This window comes from Tribolium madens, unplaced genomic scaffold, assembly GCF_015345945.1.
Source record: "Tribolium madens isolate multiple individuals breed KSU strain unplaced genomic scaffold, Tmad_KSU_1.1 Scaffold_91;HRSCAF=231;Tcas5.2_LG7, whole genome shotgun sequence".
In the NCBI taxonomy this organism is placed as follows: domain Eukaryota; kingdom Metazoa; phylum Arthropoda; class Insecta; order Coleoptera; family Tenebrionidae; genus Tribolium; species Tribolium madens.
The window spans coordinates 8223448-8243033 of NW_025401063.1; the positions used below are offsets into that span (position 1 = coordinate 8223448).

The 19586-nt window shown below is 31.9% G+C and overlaps 2 protein-coding genes across 2 annotated transcripts; both read right to left on the bottom strand.

The window, feature by feature from the left end:
• Positions 1 to 15: 15 nt before the first annotated feature.
• On the bottom strand, positions 16 to 986 carry LOC123010378 (30S ribosomal protein S11). The gene is made up of 5 exons (XM_044407237.1): positions 719 to 986; positions 540 to 670; positions 391 to 491; positions 270 to 335; positions 16 to 219 (listed from the first exon to the last, which is right to left on the bottom strand). The coding sequence occupies exons 1-5, from the start codon at positions 925 to 927 to the stop codon at positions 112 to 114; spliced, it is 615 nt and encodes a 204-aa protein (XP_044263172.1). The 5' UTR covers positions 928 to 986; the 3' UTR covers positions 16 to 111.
• Positions 987 to 1150: 164 nt separating this feature from the next.
• On the bottom strand, positions 1151 to 16880 carry LOC123011552 (serine protease inhibitor dipetalogastin-like). Its single transcript, XM_044409044.1, has 8 exons — positions 16676 to 16880; positions 7089 to 7368; positions 6875 to 7036; positions 4545 to 4688; positions 4325 to 4489; positions 3984 to 4262; positions 1837 to 2013; positions 1151 to 1781 (listed from the first exon to the last, which is right to left on the bottom strand). The coding sequence occupies exons 1-8, from the start codon at positions 16863 to 16865 to the stop codon at positions 1547 to 1549; spliced, it is 1632 nt and encodes a 543-aa protein (XP_044264979.1). The 5' UTR covers positions 16866 to 16880; the 3' UTR covers positions 1151 to 1546.
• Between the last annotated feature and the right edge of the window lie 2706 nt (positions 16881 to 19586).

A 19586-nucleotide genomic window follows, 5' to 3' on the forward strand; every position in this document is an offset into this window, starting at 1 on the left:
TTCCAAATAAATTGATTATAATTGATTTTTCCTTTTTATTTCTGCCTTGCGGATACAAGAGGGGACACTTTATTTTTGCAACCCATAACAAATAATATGAACTAATTCAAATTACAATTTTTTCGCCTTCCTTGGCCTTGGCGGGTTCCAAGATACTGGAGTGCTGTCTGTAATTGAAATAATTTCTAGACCAGACATCTGTAAACCTTTAATCGCCGACTAAAAAAATTAAAATTAAAAAATGAATACTAAAACAAACAATTAAGTACCATTCTACCAGGTCCTAAACCCCTGACACGCACCCTAACTGTTTTTATTCCTCTTTCTAAAACTTTCTGAAATATACTTGTTTGGTAAATAAAAAAATATAAAATATAAAATTGCGTTTACTGTTCCTATAGTAATTGCTGTAGCTTGTGCCGCTATATTCGTCCCTTTTCTTGTATTTTTAAAGCCCTCTACCCCACACGATCTAATCAGTTTCACAGCACCTAAAGATTGAGAATTACACAAACTATTTCAAACACCCTCAAAATTACCCTTATCATCGGTCATACTAATTATGGTGTTATTTGATGATACTCTTATATTCATTATAGGCAAGTTCTTAAATGGAATACCATTGAAAAGTCGATTTGGAGTATCTGCATCTGGGAAAATGTCTGTTTTTCTAAAAAAATAAAATTGTTTTCACAAAAAGAAAAATCAAAAACATTACTGTTGAATTAATGAATCGACTTCTAAGGCTTTTTCTCCTGCACTTCCCTCGTCTAATTTTGGAACAGAACGAAGCATTTCTCTTCTGTCAATAACATCTCTTTGTTTTTGGCTGGTAAGAAACAATGAACGAACAGTATGATTTGTAATAATATTGTTTTGGGCACTTATTAACTTTTGAAAAGTTGAAATAATCTGTTTAGAAAACATGATTTAGATTCTTTGGGGTAAAAAATTTGAGGTTATATAAAATAACCACCACTGTGACATTGACATGTAGGTAATGCAGAACACTTTACAACTTGACAATTACTTACTAAACATAATTTTATATACAAATTCTGTACAATCTTGTTTATTGGGTTGTCTAAGTATATATTTTTTTTATTTTGTAACTACTAAAAAAAGAATAGGCAGAAAGAAAAAAGTAATATGTAAGTAAATTTTTCTAATTTTATTATTTCTACATTTGTAAAATGCATATATCATTTAAAATAAATACAAAACACAGCTCAGCTACATTTACGGACCATAATAAATACATTAATATTTTAGGCAGGAGTATTGAGCAGTAATAAAAAAGTATTTCTATACTAAATTGGCAATTGGCACAATTTTAATAATCTTAAATAAATAAATAAAACCGCAAGATGCGCTAGTTGTAATACCTAACAGTAAAATATTACAAAGATAGGTATGTATTTTTACACAGGCAAGAAATTCATAAATAAATTCTAACTAATCTCCACACTTACATAAATTTCCTAAAGTAATTTCTAACAATCCAAAAAATTTATTGAACCTAAAAACAACAAGAACAAAAAGTAGATCAGTACAAATAATTTTTCGGTATCTCGTTAATTGGCTCAGCACACGTTCCCATATGTTTCATGGTAACAAGTGATCTAGATCTACAATTTTCGATTTCCAAGAAGCAGGTGTTGCTGTATGTCATGTTGTCGGTGCCACATACAGGATCATAATAAGTCGGGCAGATTTTTTGACATCCTCTAAACAGGAATCCAGATAGACATCTTTTCATTGGCACGACAAATATATGTTTACTGCAAAATTATCAACACTTGGTTACATTTATTTAAACTGTCGTCGTCCACTTACCCGCAGTTATCTCGCTTCATTTCACATTCACTCCTGTAGATTTTGTTATCTGAAGCACAAACAAAATTTTTGTCTTCGGGGCATTTTTCGTTGCACAAGGCTGTGGTGCGACAGTGGTGCAAAGGCACTTCAGTAACTAGCTGTCCACAGGTCTCCTTCCTCAAATGGCACATTGACCTACAATTCAAAAAAACAATAAATTCTTTTGTTTGATGAAATATTAAATGTTATGCTTATTCAGTCTTCTACTGAAAGAACTACTTATTCAACTTTAGCACATTGTAGCTTGTTTATAGTTAATGTCCACAAGTTGTCACGCTATATATGTCTGTTTAATGTGTGCTTTTGCACACAATACCTGTTCGTAATGACAGTTGTTACTCTTGTGAATATTAATATGAAATAAGTTTACCTATTCTTTTATACAGATTCAGATGTTGTATTACAGTGTAACGGTTTCATCTGTAGAATATTTTAGATATTTTTTTCGTAAAAATAATAATAAAAATATAAATTATAACGGATAATTAATATCAACTATACATAGGTATTCAATATTTTTTTGATACAGATTTCGAATTATTAGCTATCAAAATTTATTAGATGCCAATTAAATTTAATTAGATAAATTAGTAATTTAAAACATTGAAAGCAGCGAAAGAGCTCCTTATTTAACATTATGAATCGCCAAAAAGTTGGCGGAAAGGTTTTATATTTTAGATAATTTAGATTTAGCAAACCACCTTCTGCAAAATCAAGGGATTGTTAATCTCTGACACTGATTAACAAACGAGTCAATAATTAAAACACTTTTCGGTTCATGGAATCCTAAAAGGAAATTAAAATAGGAATAAGATCAATTTTTTTGACTAATATTATCTCTCAATTTAAATCTCTATTTACATACAGGATGTTCCAGCTAAAATTTGCGTCAAAGTTTCGAAAAAATGGTAAAACAGGTCAATTTTAACAAAAAATTTAAATACCAAGAGGGGTCGAAGAGATCAGTCGATCTGTATAGATATTCCATAAATTGGTTTTCCTTAAGTTGTTTTTTTTTTTCATCTGAAACTGCAACTGCAAATGATGTGTCACTCAACCTCTCTCGCTGTTTAAATTTTTTGAAGGGGTCGATCTGAGCTCTGGGCGCTAGATGGATGCATAACTTAAATTGACTTAACTTTGAAACTCTGATAAAATTTGGTCCCTCCTTAAGTTAAAATTGACCTGTTTCAGCATATTTCCCTTTGGACGAAATCGGAGATTTTAGAGAATTTTAGTTGAGGCTGCCTGTATAACATTCATTACGAAAGTAGTTTTAAATATACCTACAGATTGCAAAAAAAAATAAAATAAACAATTAATAAAAATGGCTAACATTAAAACATCAACTATTTATCACCCAGTTTATACATTTTTTGAAACAAATTTTCACTTGTACCAAAAACAATATAAAATATTTATTGAAACTGAAAACAACAAACGGCTTATTACATGTCCGATTACGTTTAATGGAATAACGTAAAATGCACACATGTAATTTTTTGCATTGTAAAGAATTTTACAACTGAAATTTTTAATCATATGCCCGAATATCACCAATTAATTCATATAAAGATTGACTCCAATTAAAAGTAGGCTAAATCAATCAAACATCAATAAGGAAAATCTCTTTTCTGCTTTTATACATTGAAAAATAATAGCAGAAGTGAATTGACCCACATTTTAATTGTCACAAATAGCAGCTGCAGAATCTAAATTTATATATCTAACATTTTAGTTCAAAATAAAATTTTGAAATAATCTAATTTCTGTCGCATTAATTAAATAATTTTTCCTCATATTTTCTTAGGAGTTTAATTTCTGTTAAATGAACTTAATTGTCATTAGCCTTCTTTGAGAAAATCTTAGGTACGTCTAGATTAATTACAGATCTGATTCAGTTCCAAAGAAGGTGGCACACTTATCAGGAACGTAAATTAAAGTCTAGTCGGACGCTTTAATTCTTTTATGGACAACAATTTTCTCAAAGAAACGAAAAGAGGAAATAATAATTCATCTTGTTGAGACTAGTTTTCTGACAGTCAAAGTACAAACAAGAGCGATGCTCTTAATTTTAGTAAATCAAGTTTTATTTCGCCACTCACTTGTAAACATTGCCATCAGATCCACAGACTGGTTCTTCATTCTCATTATCACAATTTGTGGGGCATGGAACTTGTTCCTTCAACGCTGTACAATTTCCGACGTGAGCAAACTGAACCCCTTTCAAACACGTGGCCAAATTTAATTGACATTGATTAGTGTAAGTCCGGGCGTCTGTGCCACAAACGGGGTCGACGTCGTTGGGGCACTTCATCTTGAGGCATTTCGTCAACTTGCTTTTACACTTCTCGAAATCGACTTTCGTCACCCTCCTATTCGATCTAAATGTACCAAAATTTAAATCAAAAACCCCATTTTTCCATTAATTAGTGAAGAAACTAACCCGCAATTGAGCAATTTCATCTCGCATTCGTGTCGATAAACATAACCATCGGAGCCGCAGATCGGCTTTTCGATTTCATTGCCGCATCCTAGAGGACATCCGATGCTGTGCGATGTCCTTTCTTGACTAGCGCAGTACGCCATAGGGACCTCGAATACATGTTTTCTGTAATGAAGCGTCCATTTGAACATTGAATGACTGAACAATTCATACGTTTTACCCGCAATTCTTCGACTTCATTCGACAAACGTTCGCATAAATCTTCCCATCTGAGCCGCAAGTAGGTCTCGCGTTTCTCCAACAAGACTCGCGGCAATGTCGTGTCGTTTGGCAGTATTTCTTGTCAGTCCGCACTACTCCTTGTCTGAAACAGGCGGATTTCTGTGAGCTAAAGCAAGCACATTTCTTTTTTATCGTTTGAACAATTCGTGATTGCAAGGTACGAGAAGATAAATAATAGGACAAAAAGATGTCGTGCACATGCACCATACACTTTGAAGTGGAGTATGTGATGGAAAACGTGCCGCATAGCTGGAAGGAGTTATTTGAAATACTGCCAGACCTCCTGTGAAATTGATTATACTATGTACATAATTTATTTATTACATCTATTCATAAAACGATGCGTTTTTGCACCACTGGACTTTTTCTTTTTTTCTACTCATTGTGCCATTCTAAAACCAAACAACAACGCTGAAAGTAATTAGAAATATTATTATGTTATAGTATATTACTTAGTTTCAATAATGTATCAAAGATCTATTAAAAAAAGCAAAGTAACAAACTATTTTTATAACATTTAAAGATTCTTAGAAAATTTACACAAATAAAATACAAGGTCCGAGAGAAGTTTGTAATTTACTACTATTACATCTCTTAGGACTCTTAGGTCTTAGGAGTAAAAAAGAACAATTTTTTACGTTAATTCTACTTAAAACTTGATAAATTAAATAATTATAAAACTTGTACATAAAAGTAGTAGTTTTCCCTTCACTATTATGCGACGCAAAAGAACTTAACACCCTAATAACTAAAGCACATTTCCAAAATTAAAAGTACGTATCAATTTTTGTTAATTTCATAATATTAAGGCTTTTTTAGTCCTCAATATTTAAAAAGTGTTGCGAAAGAAATAAGGCTAGAAAACTAGTAAATAATAATAATAGCCAGTAATTGATGTTAATACTTAAGTGTCGAAGAGCGTGAGAAGAATAATATTTCGAAATCAATTCTTTGATTGAAAAATGAGGCCTCTAAAATGATGACTGCACTGCATACACATTTGTAGTTATAAAATTTATACAAGGTTTTCTTTAAAAATAAACGTATTGACTCTCCTAACCAAAACTGTAGTAACTCAAAAATTACAGTTTTGAGAAAAATTGCATTGAATCTTTGTTTGTTAATAAAAAATCAAGGAACTGTTTAGTATTATTGAAAATTGCTAAGGGTCTAAATTTTGGTAATAATATTGTTTATTCAAAGAAATTTTTTCTCATTGTTTTTGTATTTTGGGCCCTACATAAGCCATCGTACTCAAAAAACATTTTTTATCAGTTACTATAGTTTTCGTTGAGAGAGTCGAAATGTAGTTATAAAATTTATACAAAGCTTTTTTTAAAACAATAGTATATTATAATACTAGCTTATAAGCACGCACGACGGATTTAAGAGTAGGACGCGTCAAGGGAGTGTTTTTAACGTCGTAACTGTTTTAAAGGCGCTTATAAACGAGTGTTATACGCTATTTTTTATTATACCTGCCCATTTACGATCTTTTATGAGCATTGAAAAAATGCGAATTTACACAATAAAATTATCAAAGGTTGTTTGTGAACCGTTTACGTAGAGACGGTTACTAGTTTACGTTGTTAAGCACATTTTTTCACGTTGTAATTGGCCCAGACATTTCACTATTTCTTGTTACCTAGACAACTTTAAAATTTCAGCGTGCTATAAAGGCCAAATTACGCACGCTGCAGTGTTTTAATTTAGGATTATGATGCAGGTATAACAAAAAATATTTGATTTTTATATAGCAAAATAAAAAATATAGGCCAAATACAGAGACGCCCTCATAAAAATTATCAAAACATTTAGGTCTTTCCTTTGGAAAATTAAAAAAATTTTATAATTTTAATGAAGCCAACAACGAATTAAGAAAAATTAAACCACATAGAAAAGTCTGTCAGTAATGTATTATTGTGGTAAACTTTGTCATTTTTGACAAGCTAATCAGAAAGGGTATTATTAAAGATTAAAGTTCTGTTCTTAAATGGACAACCAGAGTCTTGCCTGTTGTAATTACCCAAAAACAAAAACAATAACTCAGCTACAGAAAGTAATTTAGTTTAATAAAAAAACGTATAATTTCAAAACACTACCTAAAACATAAACTTGATAGATACGCCTTTAAATATCTTCTCATTTTTATTACGCCAACGAGGTGTTAATCATTTGATCAGTCTTATTACATCGTTAAGTACAATCTTTCAGAATTGGAAAATATCTTTTACAAACATTTGAAACTCATTTAACAAAGTTGATTACCCGCATGTAAGAAGCTTCATCTGGCAAGTGCTCTTGTAGACGTTGCCGTCGCTGCCACAAATGGGTCCATCTTGAGGAGCTTGCTTGCAGTCCACCGGGCAATTCTCCCTATGGGCGCTTATATTATTGCACGGCCCCAAGTGCGACAACGCAATGCCTAGTCTGAAACCATCTTTTTTAGACAAAAATTTTGCCCCAGTTCTCCCTTCTGTACCTGCATATTTCCACTTCCAACATACACCTATTCAGATACGTCCTTCCGTCTGTGCCACACACCAGGTCTTTCTCGTTCCCACACCTGTGTTCGCATTTCGAGCCTGAAGATCTCTTGCAGAGATTAGGATCAGGTGAGAGTTTGACTCCTTTGCCGCAAGTTTTCTTCCTCAACTCGCATATGTTTGGGTAGATAACGCCGTCGCTGCCACAAACTGGATCGCCGTATCCATGTGTCGTGCAGATTCTTGGACATGAAGAATCCCGCAGCGCAGTCAAAGCTGGAAATGTCAAAAACATTTTAATTTATTCTTGATTAATTGGAATATGGGAGCTATTTCAGTTACAGTCTGGGGAAATCGAGATTCATTCATGAATTAAAGCCACTTTAACATCTTTTATCGTTCAATTACGCCGCGATATTAGAAATTTAATCGACATATTAATACATTCCGTAGGTTGATTAAATTAATAGTCTTCAATTAGTACATCCCGTCCATCAAACGCACGACAGCCGATTACAGATTGCTCGAACTTGGCCACTTGAAACTTGAAACTGTTTATTAGTTTACATGTTGTTAACGACAAAAATTTAGATTTACTGCTTAATTACCCACTCAAGACTCGACACCATACTGAATGACTTTAAAATAAAATTTGTTTAATGCAAATCTTTCAACAAAAATTGAATTAAATATACAAAAATGTGTCAAAAATTGTAAACAAAGAAATAAAAATTTGTAATTCAATGTAGAACAACGAAACTCTTCCATCAATGAGGAAAATAAAAAATAAGAATAAATTTTTTTAATTACAAAATCACAGACGAAATATTTCGATTGAATCAAATATTTGGTTATCCTCGTTCCTAGTGCAGACTCCTAAATCTAACTCACCATCAGCAGAAAATGATGATACAGAAATCTTATTTCTACCATTTTTGATTAATAAATTAGTTACAATAAATACATCTAATTCTCAGGTCAAAACAGTAATGTTCCGGCACTTTACTAGAAATGTAACCGATGCAGACATAGCAAATAACAAAAAGTTGAAATTTATGTTGTAATTTATATCAAAGAAGTAATTACAACAGACCGATGATTTTTTTTTCAGAGGATCATAACTTTAAAATTCGATTTAGAGCTGCACTAAACTGCACCGCGATGAATTCTAAAGATTATTATTCACGGCAGGTTACAATTACGAGTACCTTTATAACGGAAGAAAGCAACGATTTGAGAAGATTTGACAGAATTCTCTCCGTTATTAAATATCACAAGAGATTTGCTTATCTTAATCAGACTGACGTTACATGACGTTGAATCTTTGCCGTTACAATCACTACTAATTATTTTTTTAACCTGTAAGCCTTAATTTTTGCACAAGCTTTCTGTCTGCATTTTTAAAAAAATTAAAAAATCACTTTTTTTAATAGTGACTGGAGAATTAAATTAAATTAATCGCGATTCAAATTTATCTAAACACACACATACTAAATTCAAATAAGTATTCTCGTCGATCATGCCAATGGACCGAACTAAAAACAATTTAGTCTCAAGGTAAAAGTGCTAATGGCTTATGACTTTTTTCTTAGCATAACACTGAGCAATTTAATTTAGTTATAAATATTAATGGATTGTTATTGTTGTAGATGAATCTGCATTTTGCACCATACAATAATTTAAAAAAGGCATGCAACAAGTTAGAGGAGGATCTCATATGTAACCAAACCGTTATTAGACTAGTATCAAAGCAAAAATAGTGTTCTCATTAAGCTACACCAAACAATATTAATGCGGTATTTCATTGCGTTTGTTACAACCAAAGTTAGTGTTAATTATTAGAGGCATTTTTTAATTAATGACGCTATAAAATTAATTGTTTATTGGAAAAACTTAAACAGGTCATGTCATGAAAATTTAAAAATTCTTATTCCCATTTTTTCCCGATAATTACCTTAAATTGGTATAATAAAAATTCTCTTTTTTTAAACAGTTACAAAAATTTTAGTTAAAGAAGTTAATTAGTTTGGTTGTATACCTTTCCAATTAAGTGAGGTATTTCGATCAGCTCTTGTTTTTGCGTGGGAATTAAGTGCAACATGTTTTTGATTTTGCTTACAGGGTGTTGTTATTTTTAAATTAGATTGAAATAAAACAGCAGGCTTTTGAAAAACCTACTTTCGAGCTAATAATCTCAATTTTGATAATGTTCTAAATTTAAATCAATAATTTAGGAGTCGGGTCGGTGCTTTGCAAGTAACGATCAGGTAGATGATCAGCATAGATTCAGATCTCGGCAAACAGGATGGGAATTTTAAAAAAGGTCAAGTTGCAGGTGAATTAGAAGGGAAATAATTATTATTTTCGTGCCCAGGTCATAAACATTATAGCCAAAGCAATTTCTTATCAAAATAAAATAGTTTTGTAAGTAGGTGAAGAGGTCAGTTACAACACTAATAAACGGTTTAAAAAATTCTTTTTACTGGCGATTGGTGTTACGATGTTTATTATCCAGTGTGTGTGAGGTTACTGTGTTTCGAAATGAAAATTTCCAGTTTTTAAACCTCTTTTCTCGCGCAAATGACAATGTCGGTGGCACCAATACATGAGAAGTGGATCTGATTAAAAATTTATTGTCTAGACGCCAAATAAGATGCAAATTTTCTATCGAAATTTGGCCCATAATTTTGGTAAATTGTAAAATAACCGTCTGGATTTTTTGGTAAATGGTTCTGGCGATAAGATCAACAATGCAATTAGAGAGCTTTTTAAAAAACCATGGTTGCTTAAACGCTTCAAATTAAACGTGGAAAAAAGCGATCAAATAAACAACTTAACTGTGCTCTAATTGCCCATCATTATTTATTCACCGTAAAATGTGTTCTTTGGGTGCTTCCGTCTCTTTGAGATAACAGTACAGCGAGAAATAACAAACGCGACTTGATTCGATAAGAAAACAATTCGCGGCATAATTAAGTGTATAAAATTTAATCAAAAGTATCGGTGGCTGAAAAATATGCAAAAAAACCACCATGATCCGGTTCCCATGGTCTTTATTATCGCGTTATTAGATCCGAGCCCACTCCCGAAGAAACAAGAAAAATATTTTTTTTCTTGAAAATTATATTTATACAGTTTATTCAACCATGCGTAAAATTATTTAACATGGTTATTATCAGAGCTGTTTAGAAACTCGGTTTGCAAGAAGAGGCGCCTTCGCACATTATCCACCTTTGTCTACTTCGCAGGACGAACACCTCGCCAACCACGACGGTTATTAATTTTTTTCATCATTGCCGAACAATAATTTCAGTTTCGAGGACGTCGGGTCGTTTACTATCCGATTCCGGAAACGGGATTGCAATCGCAAACTCCGATGCACCAAAACGTATTTCGAAATTTGGAAGCGGAACTGCCTCCTTGTGATCTTCAACAACGAACAAAGAAGCTTAATTGATCAGAAATGTGGATTGAGAACGGGTATAAGAAGCGTGCTAACGACCACCTTCAACCACAAACATCTTACGCTGAAACAAAAAACAAAAATCCTGCGTACGCAACAAAGGGCTCCGCGCAGTGATACCCTTCCTAATTGACCGCAAAATTGACACACAATGCGATTTTTTTGAAACGATTCCGAGAAATCACAATTAATTTTCCTTACGGGTGCAACAAATAATACTAATTGTGACTGATGACACAACAGAATTAAAGACTTTCCTCTAGAGTTGAACAGCTGATTTATAGCTCCTACTGAGGCTCTTCTTATTATGCCACCAATCATGTGCATATATAAAATAAAATTAAAAGCAACCATACACACTTATTTAACTGAATAAATATAGGTAATACTCGTACACGAAAAATATAAATAAATACTTAGTAACTTAGTATTTTCAAAATTAGTGCTTTGATGTTGGTAACTCTTATGTAAATTTTTTGAGTTATAAATACATACTTCACTTTGCCGCTGAATAATTCTACTTGATAACTGTTGTAACACACCTTCAATTGCATTATTTTACATTTTCTTTCTGTAAGTATGGATCCTTGACATTTTTTAACAATACCATTAAAAACTGTAATTGTAACTGTTTACAAGTATATCTATTTATAGTCCTACTTTTATTTATTTGCTGTTTTTAAGTTATTTATTTATAGAAAATATAGTAAGAATGAGCTAAAGATACATCTTTGTATTTTATTTTTTTTTACATTCCAAATTTATTAATTACTCGTAGTGCAATCAACAAACGCAGTCTCCACCGAAGAAAAGCGACCAGGTGCTAAAGTGCTAACTGCTATCCATGTATCATTTCCAAACTTTTTCGCTTCGATAAAATATAAGATACTCATATGTAAATCCGTTTGCACTGAATGCATTGTGTGCAAATGCAATTTAACATTTAAATGTAGACGTTACATGATTTCTCTGTGATTTGGTTTATCACAATAATGATAATCTAATTTATACATTGACCAAGAAATTAGCAAATCGGACAATGCCAAGCCAAATCGCGTATTAAACTGCATGAATAGAATCGCACAATAGGAACAAGCGTACGAAACGCGTGTTGTAAGCACCGGTTGTTCTCCTTTACTTCTGCTACTTGTAGAGTATTCCGTAAATTAAAATGAATCGTGTGTGTTCTTCAATGCTCTACTTATCTAGATAAAAGCTGTAAAAACATGAAACTAGACAGCTTGTCTGTGGTTAACTAGGTGATTATTATTCAAATTTACATCAATAATCGTTTAATAGCTTTCGGAATGAACACATACTATTATTATGAAAAGCTGTTATTAGCAATAATACGTTGCTAAAAAATAAACAGAAAATTGAATTATAATGTACCGCTAGACCATGTTACAACACTAAGACAAAGAGTGTTTTTCGTCTAGGTGACTTTTTACCGTACCTACCGTTAATGGGTACTGTTGCTTTTTAATAACTGACGTTTTAATTTCGATGCCGTGAAAGAATTGATCTCAGACTAGACAATTTAGAATTCTTCATGTCAATTAAAGGCTTTTTTATAAATTGAAATATTTGACCACGATTGGGATTTCCTGCAGTGAAATTCGTTTACTAACCTTAGAGGTCTCATTAATTAGAAATTAACTGTAGTTCAATACCGAACCATTTTTTTAACTTTTGCTAAGACAGCTTTACCATAATATTTTATTGATAATCCGACACTCAGAATTCGAAGATGAGCTAGATTTGTTCCACATATCAAAACTTCCTCATATCTCTTTAATTAGCCTCCATATTTTGATAAATATTTCGCAAATGCGACAGTACAAAAAGCCATTGCACTTTGACTGGTGGTGTTAATAAACTTGTCAAAAAGAAGATGCCAAAATATAATGTGGGTTCTATTCAATTGAGAAGAAATTTTAGTTAACCTTTGGCTATTTCGGCCACTTGACTCATAAATACCTCTATGATTCTGATTTGACATTCAAAGCCCATGATGATTATGATATGTTAATATTTCCTGAGAAGCTTTGTGAACGCAAGTATAACTAAATAGCCCTAAACAAGAAAAAACGGTAAACATTATTTCGCTAAAATCTTTAATAATTGGCCATTAGAAAGCACGTTTCCACTAGTTGTAGCTGCAGGATGCCGGTTTTCAACATAATAATTTAATAAGATTAGTTGTCACCGCACTATATAGTTTTGATTACGATGTTAATACAATCATTTATTTATTATATTATAAGAAGTAAGTTTTTTTTAGTGTCCATCCACATTTGAAGATAAATCATTAAAAAAAATGTTGTCATCTTTATACTAATCTAAAGTAAATTAAGTATATATAAATTGTATTTTTTTGTTATTCAGTAGCAAGACTTGGAATTTTTAGTTTCCACTAGTTGTAGCTGCAGGATGCCGGTTTTCAACATAATAACTTAATAAGATTAGTTGTCACCGCACTATATAGTTTTGATTACGATGTTAATACAATGATTTGTTTATTATACATATTATAAGAAGTAAGTTTTTTTAGTGTCCATCCACATTTGAAGATAAATCATTAAAAAAATGTTGTCATCTTTATACTAATCTAAAGTAAGTTAAGTATATATAAATTGTATTTTTTTGTTATTCAGTAGCAATACTTGGAATTTTTAATTTAAATTTCGCATTCCTTAGATTATAAAAATATCACAAGTTCATTGATATAAATTGTCTACCGGTTTTGGGTTTATTTACCTATATTGAATTAAAGAAGTGATTATAATGTCATAATTTAATCATTAGGTTATTTATTAACTAATTACGATATTATATAAAGTGGTTTAAAAAAATTTATGGCAATTTTAATAACTCATGTACTTAGCTATCTACGTATAAGTATTGATCAATAGTGTAACGATAGAAATATATTAAATTATTTTTTAATTTAGAAAATTAGCTAATTGCATCCACTATCGGCTATGTGGATCAAATAATGGAGAAAAAATTTAATACTAATTAATTTACTATTACCGTTAATTTTTACGATCAGGAGGTACCAGAAAGATCATTGTCATTAAATTTAATGGTTTAAAAAAAAATTAAGAAAAATTTGGACAATTTTCTCTAAAACCAAATTAACGCTACTTTGTCAAATTAGGATCGTCGTTAGTCAGTCAATAATAAAGCTTGTAAAATAAATATTTAACAGCTAATTATAACCATTTAATATTCTGTACATTAAAGATAAATCATCTTTCTTAGTCTCATTGAAATGACAGCCTTAGTCGTACGCCAAAATTGTTGCCGTCTTTTTCTCTTCCTGTTTCCCACATTAGTTTCGAAAACTTAATGAAGGATTTGTTATAATGTTATCGTTAATTGGACAAACTACAAGACGGCAAATTACCATCAAAAATTGTTAATGATGACAAAAAATATATATTTTTTTAAATAAAGTTGATCAGCCATACTGTACTTCAGCATTATGAAATAATATTATTATATTATTGTTATGAAAGTTTTACCGTCTAATCAGGCATTAAACCCGCTGTGTAAGTATAATGGATTCCTGCAAATGAAATCCGAGTCAAACTCAAATGATAGTTTAGTGCTAGTGCTTTATGAAATTTTAAGATTAAAGCTTTGCGTTGCGATTTAATACCGAAATGAGTTACTCCATTTGAGATAAAGACATTATAATGTAGCGAAACCACACCTAACTTCTTGTATTGTTTCCAGACTACATATTTCCATGACCTGCGCACGTAAATAAAGCCCATACATCATTCCAAATACGCTGGAAACATAACATGTAAAGATTATGAAATGTAAGATAGCCGTCCGAAAGAAAATGTTAAGTTATTCTAAGCAGCGCTCGCGCAACAAAGGCCGTGTTTTTCTGAGATTAAGATTGAAAATGATCCTTTTGAGGCAATTCTGGTTCACAAAAGTGGACAAAAAAACGGCCTGATGTAAATCGCTGATGTAAACGGCATTATATTTCATTAAATTTTTAATAAATATTGTGAGATAAACGTCCAAGCTTTCCCTGATAAAAATGAAATATGCAAGCAGGAAACTTCGTCGAACAATTTTCAAAACATGTGACACATCTATTTATCCTTGTTCCAGGAGTGTTTGCGAAAAAGATAGACTCACGGAATGTATGTTTAGCTAAAAGTGAATCGCAGATAGTTGGTCACACTTCACAGATTCCAGAGTTCGACAGCCTTTAAACTAGACACATGCAATGTAGACCGAAAAAAATTCACAAAAACGGAATAATAATAGATTTCCTCATTTTTGACCAAGGAAAAAACTGATCAGGTGAGCACAATGGCAAGGACGAAGATGAGGGAGTTTTTTAAACCGCCTCTATTATTGCTGATTTAATTTGATCTCGAGTCGGAAGGGATTTCCAGTAAATTTTGAGGACAAAAGACAAAAAAACTTGTTTCGAGTCGCTTGTGTGTATACAGTGTAACAATGCACTTGAGGATACTTTCATCCAGGATTCGTGCTCACAAGAGACTCTATTCAGAACATTGTTTTAAACGCTTGGGGAAATGTATTTAATGGATTGCAAACGATTTCTCTTGCAACCTTTAACCCCGCACAGTTTACAGTTTTTAATTTGCATCTCCAATCTCCAATTCACACTTTTAAATTAAGTATCAAATCTCCATTTCATAAACTCATTTATTAAAATGCAATTCCTACAAAACGAAAAGGAATTAAGTTAACTTCTGAACATGGCTTCGAATACTAGATATCTCAACTTAAATTCCTGAAGGCGCCGCATAAACACGGTTACATATAAATTAAGACTGAACATTATCCTCTAACAGGTACTCGTTTATATCAAATGAGATGCGAAGTAAATAAATTTAAATCCTTGCAGACCGTCTTGAAATAATTAAAACCTTTTCATTTAAATGTAATGAAAATTTTCGAATTGTTTTAAGCTGATCACTACTTTATAATTTTTAGAGTACATCACTGACATTAACTGCCAGTTAATTAAAATAAATTATTCATTTTAGAATCGATTCAAATTTGCATAATTATTATAGCAATATAGCCAACCATTAATTTTCTCGTTTTACCAATAAAGCATTTATAAGTTTGCATTTCATAGTGTTTGCCAAATTTATCATGAGACTCGTTGTCAAGTTTCTTGAAAAATTAGACTGTACAAAAACACTTGATGGCATAATTTGTTGCTGTAGTCCCCAAAAAACACCTCTAAATTCCTGCCACTTACTGTTAATGTTCGCCTTAATGATTCCAAAAAGTCTTACGCTTTGGCAATTTTAATTTAGTCGCTTAAAAATTAATTGCCTCGAATACAATCTTAGTTATTTAAAATCGAACTAAATTAACAAACTAAGTACAAAACAGGAATTCTTTCCATTCCAGTTGGTTGCAACAAGCAAGACACCACTGCAGCTATATATTATGGTATTATTCTTTAAACTTGTTTTGTTTTATTTGAGCTGTTTTATAGGTCATAATGATACAGTTTTATAGACTGCATTGCACTTTTTGCGTTAATTCTTTCCCTGTATAGCTTATTCCGAACAATAATTATCCTAACTACTTTAGGAATATTTATGACTGATTTTTATTGCATTTAAGAGGCTATTCAACCAAGTAAGCTATTAAAGCTGTCAATGAGTGGCGAATTAACATTGAAAAAAGTAGTATTCTTTAATTTGAATAAAGCGTGAAAATATCGGCATTAATCATCCAAATTGTCTTCTCGGAAGAATTTGTCAAATAATAAAAGATAGCGAAATTCGAGACACGTTTCATTCTGTTTACGAAAAAATTAGAACTGGATTCTTTTAATAATGACTTAACAACTTTCAAATTAAGCTCCCCACTTGAATTATGTTACCGTTAAAATTCTATACGAAAAAATCGATTCATACTGTTCGCAATAAAAAAACAAATGTGCTTTATAATTAATAACAATGGGTGTTATTAGTCAACAAAGGCCCAATTGTGTGCTTTTTGTTATCGTGTCATAAAAGCCCACATTTTTTGTAATTCGTGATAAATTAATTTCGAAAATGAGTGAAAAGTACTAAAGCTCCGAGCTTGCGAGCGTACCTGGCAAAACGGCGGCTAGGATGAGAGAAGCAGCGACAAGTCGGAGATCCATCATCAAAGTCCGTGCAAGAAGACACTGAACACTGCACAGTAATGAAACCAACGCGGTCTGCAAAGGAAACACACAGACTGGCCTATATTGGACCACCTCTTCTACATATAACCGGCGTGTTCCAGTGCCACTCGGCATGTCTCCTCTTCTTCATCATTTTTGATAAGCCACTCGGATGTGGAACGGAGTCTTATTGTCATATCAAACAATCATAAGAGAGAAATTTTGCATTTTGAACGCTGCATTTCTCACTTGCAGACATCCTGCCGCAAATTCCTGAAACAGTTAGCATCAAAGCCATTGACTCAATGCGAAATTATAAATTATCAGAAAAGAATTTTTTAATAACTTCCTCTCGTTAAACCTCACACGATAACGCAAGGAGCTTTGAACAAATATCTTTTCAGAGCTAAATTTATCTAATCTTCACCGAACCAAAACGACTCTGTATAATATATTACCTCTGATCTTATCAAACAACAATTAACGCCTCCAACTTAATGTTCTTATTTTGAAACAACTATCAAAAATATCTGGTTTTTAAACATAAGTTCATTGAAACCGGAAGCTAAACATAAAATGTTAAAAATTTCTAGATTTCTGGTTCCAAGTAGAAAGACTAGGTATTATCTTAACACCCAAGGTGGGATTACCTGACACTGACAGGATTCTAACATCCCATTTATTCCGAACATAATTTGCTATTGAAATTATATCGTGTATTTTTTTTTCTGATAGTACACGTATTATTACTTACATGTTTCTTTCAAGTCTTTAGTGCAAAAAGATAATTAAGTAAATTATAATTAAACCAATAACAAACAGAAATTTATTAGAAGTACCTATTACTTATTTATAAATAAAGAAAACGATTTGCAAAATTTATACATAAAATTGACTTTAGAAAGTGAGAGGTCAGTAAAGGCACAAAATAAAGTCTACATATTTATTAAAGGTCACTGGAGGTTTTGTAAATGGGTACCGCCAAGTTGACTTGAAAATTATAAAAAAAAAATATTACTCTTAGAACATTTTACATCTTTGTTTATTCTTTAAAAAATTGTGATTCCAAATGAATTTAAGAAATTAAAATTAATTATCATTGAAGTATAGTGCATTACTTTTCTCTTGCAAATATCTTAAAATGTTTTCAACAATTTTTCTTTCTTGATTTTACTAAGTTAAAAATGAAAACGTCGTTCATTTTTTACTAGTCGTTGTAACAAATAGTGTCACCAGTGGCATATCAAAAATTAGGGATCGGTTTCAGTAGCCACAAAAAATAGATTTTTTTAAACGTACCTCAAATGATTTGATAAAATAAATAACGATTAGTTAATGCAGTGCCGTATAATCTGATCAACGTCATGATTTGCAGTTTTCTGATATGTATATGAAAATCAATGATGTATAACAACCTGCAGCAAAAATAAAATCCTAATGAATAGAGATAATTATAGTATTTAGATATAGTATAAATTAGGTTCTAAGTGATTTAGTAGCTGAGTAAATGAAATGAATAGAAATGTGATAATTAGATTAATTTTTTTTTTTTTGAGAATCGACATTAAAAATGTAAATATTGTGTATGTGTTGAGTGTGTTCATTAGTGGTTGTCTGAAACGGATTTGAACATTTCTCAAGTATTTTCCAATCAATTAGCGTTGTTTAATAAAGAATCACTCTCGTTTAGAAAGCAATTGATTGTTGATCGTTTTTAATTTCTTATAATGGTTAGCGTTCCATCCATTTGTACTAATTAGACATTTGTAAAAATGTCTAAATGCGAACTCGTAACCTAAATTTCCGCTTTGAAGACATCAATTCGAATAAAGCAATCTGTTGTTTTAGGAAAAATGATTGATATATAGAATAATTATGGCAAATTTCACACCTTTCCATCATCATCACAACACAAGAATTTATAATGGATTAAGCTAATAAAATTCCACAACATTATGAACCATTATTTTGATTTTTGGCCCTAGAGCCACAGCTGATGATGATGAAAATTAGAGACCACCAAGCGGCGCGTTTATGTCCAGCGCGCGATTCCCTCAGCAACGATCTGTTTCTTTCACCATAAAAATGATAGGTGTGCATGACTTAAACACGGCACTCAAGTCGTAAAAGGAAGTAGAATTGACCTTGATCGAGGTTACTGCAGTGACCTGGAGCTGCACTTTGCCTACTTATCGCCAACTGACATATATGTTACCCATTTTATTTTCTTCGCCCGCTTTAGCACAAAAGCGCCGTCCATCACTCATTAAAAAAATATTCAAAACTTGTTCCACTGTGGAGACTAGACCTTTGTGTCGCGAAATTACCGTTAGCGGCGATTTTTTTTTCAGGGAACCTACTTGCGAGCGTCAAGAATTCCGAATTTAATCCCAATCGAAACTACTGAACTATAAATTAAGCTTTCTTTAACTGGTGCAGATCAAGCAATTATTAGCCTACTTGTTGACTGAGAAAAACAATAAAGAGACCACTTTTTCTAATTTAACAGCAAAAGGTAATTAAAAGGCATACTTGGGTGGTCTTCTGAATTTCTCTGTTTTCAACAGCAAAACTGTCAAATTTATTCTTTTAGAGTAATAGACGATTAATTAATTAATAGGCGTAAGGCAGTGGGTCTAATAAAAACTGAGCAAACACGATAAAGCATAAAATATCGTTAACAGCTTGTCAACCCACGCACTGGAATTAAAATTTATGTTTTCAATTTCATCTCAAGACAAAAAGGATGACTTATTGTTGGCACCCGCGAAAAAATCACTTTGCATGTCACTGACAATTTGAAAAACCGGTCAATGTCTTTCAAGGGTGTTTGTTCGGGACGGATGAATTTCGATT

Excerpts from the sequence above, each read along its gene's own strand:
- LOC123010378 (XM_044407237.1), bottom strand. The coding sequence starts at position 927 with ATGTTTTCTAAACAGATTATTTCAACTTTTCAAAAGTTAATAAGTGCC. Across the intron at positions 671-718 it reads GTCGATTCATTAATTCAACA|AAAAACAGACATTTTCCCAG; the intron begins GTAATGTTTTTG and ends TTATTTTTTTAG. Across the intron at positions 492-539 it reads TAGTATGACCGATGATAAGG|GTGCTGTGAAACTGATTAGA; the intron begins GTAATTTTGAGG and ends CTCAATCTTTAG.
- LOC123011552 (XM_044409044.1), bottom strand. The coding sequence starts at position 16,865 with ATGCCGAGTGGCACTGGAACACGCCGGTTATATGTAGAAGAGGTGGTC. Across the intron at positions 7,369-16,675 it reads CCTAGCCGCCGTTTTGCCAG|CTTTGACTGCGCTGCGGGAT; the intron begins GTACGCTCGCAA and ends TGACATTTCCAG. Across the intron at positions 4,689-6,874 it reads ATGAAGCTTCTTACATGCGG|ACAAGGAGTAGTGCGGACTG; the intron begins GTAATCAACTTT and ends CGCCTGTTTCAG.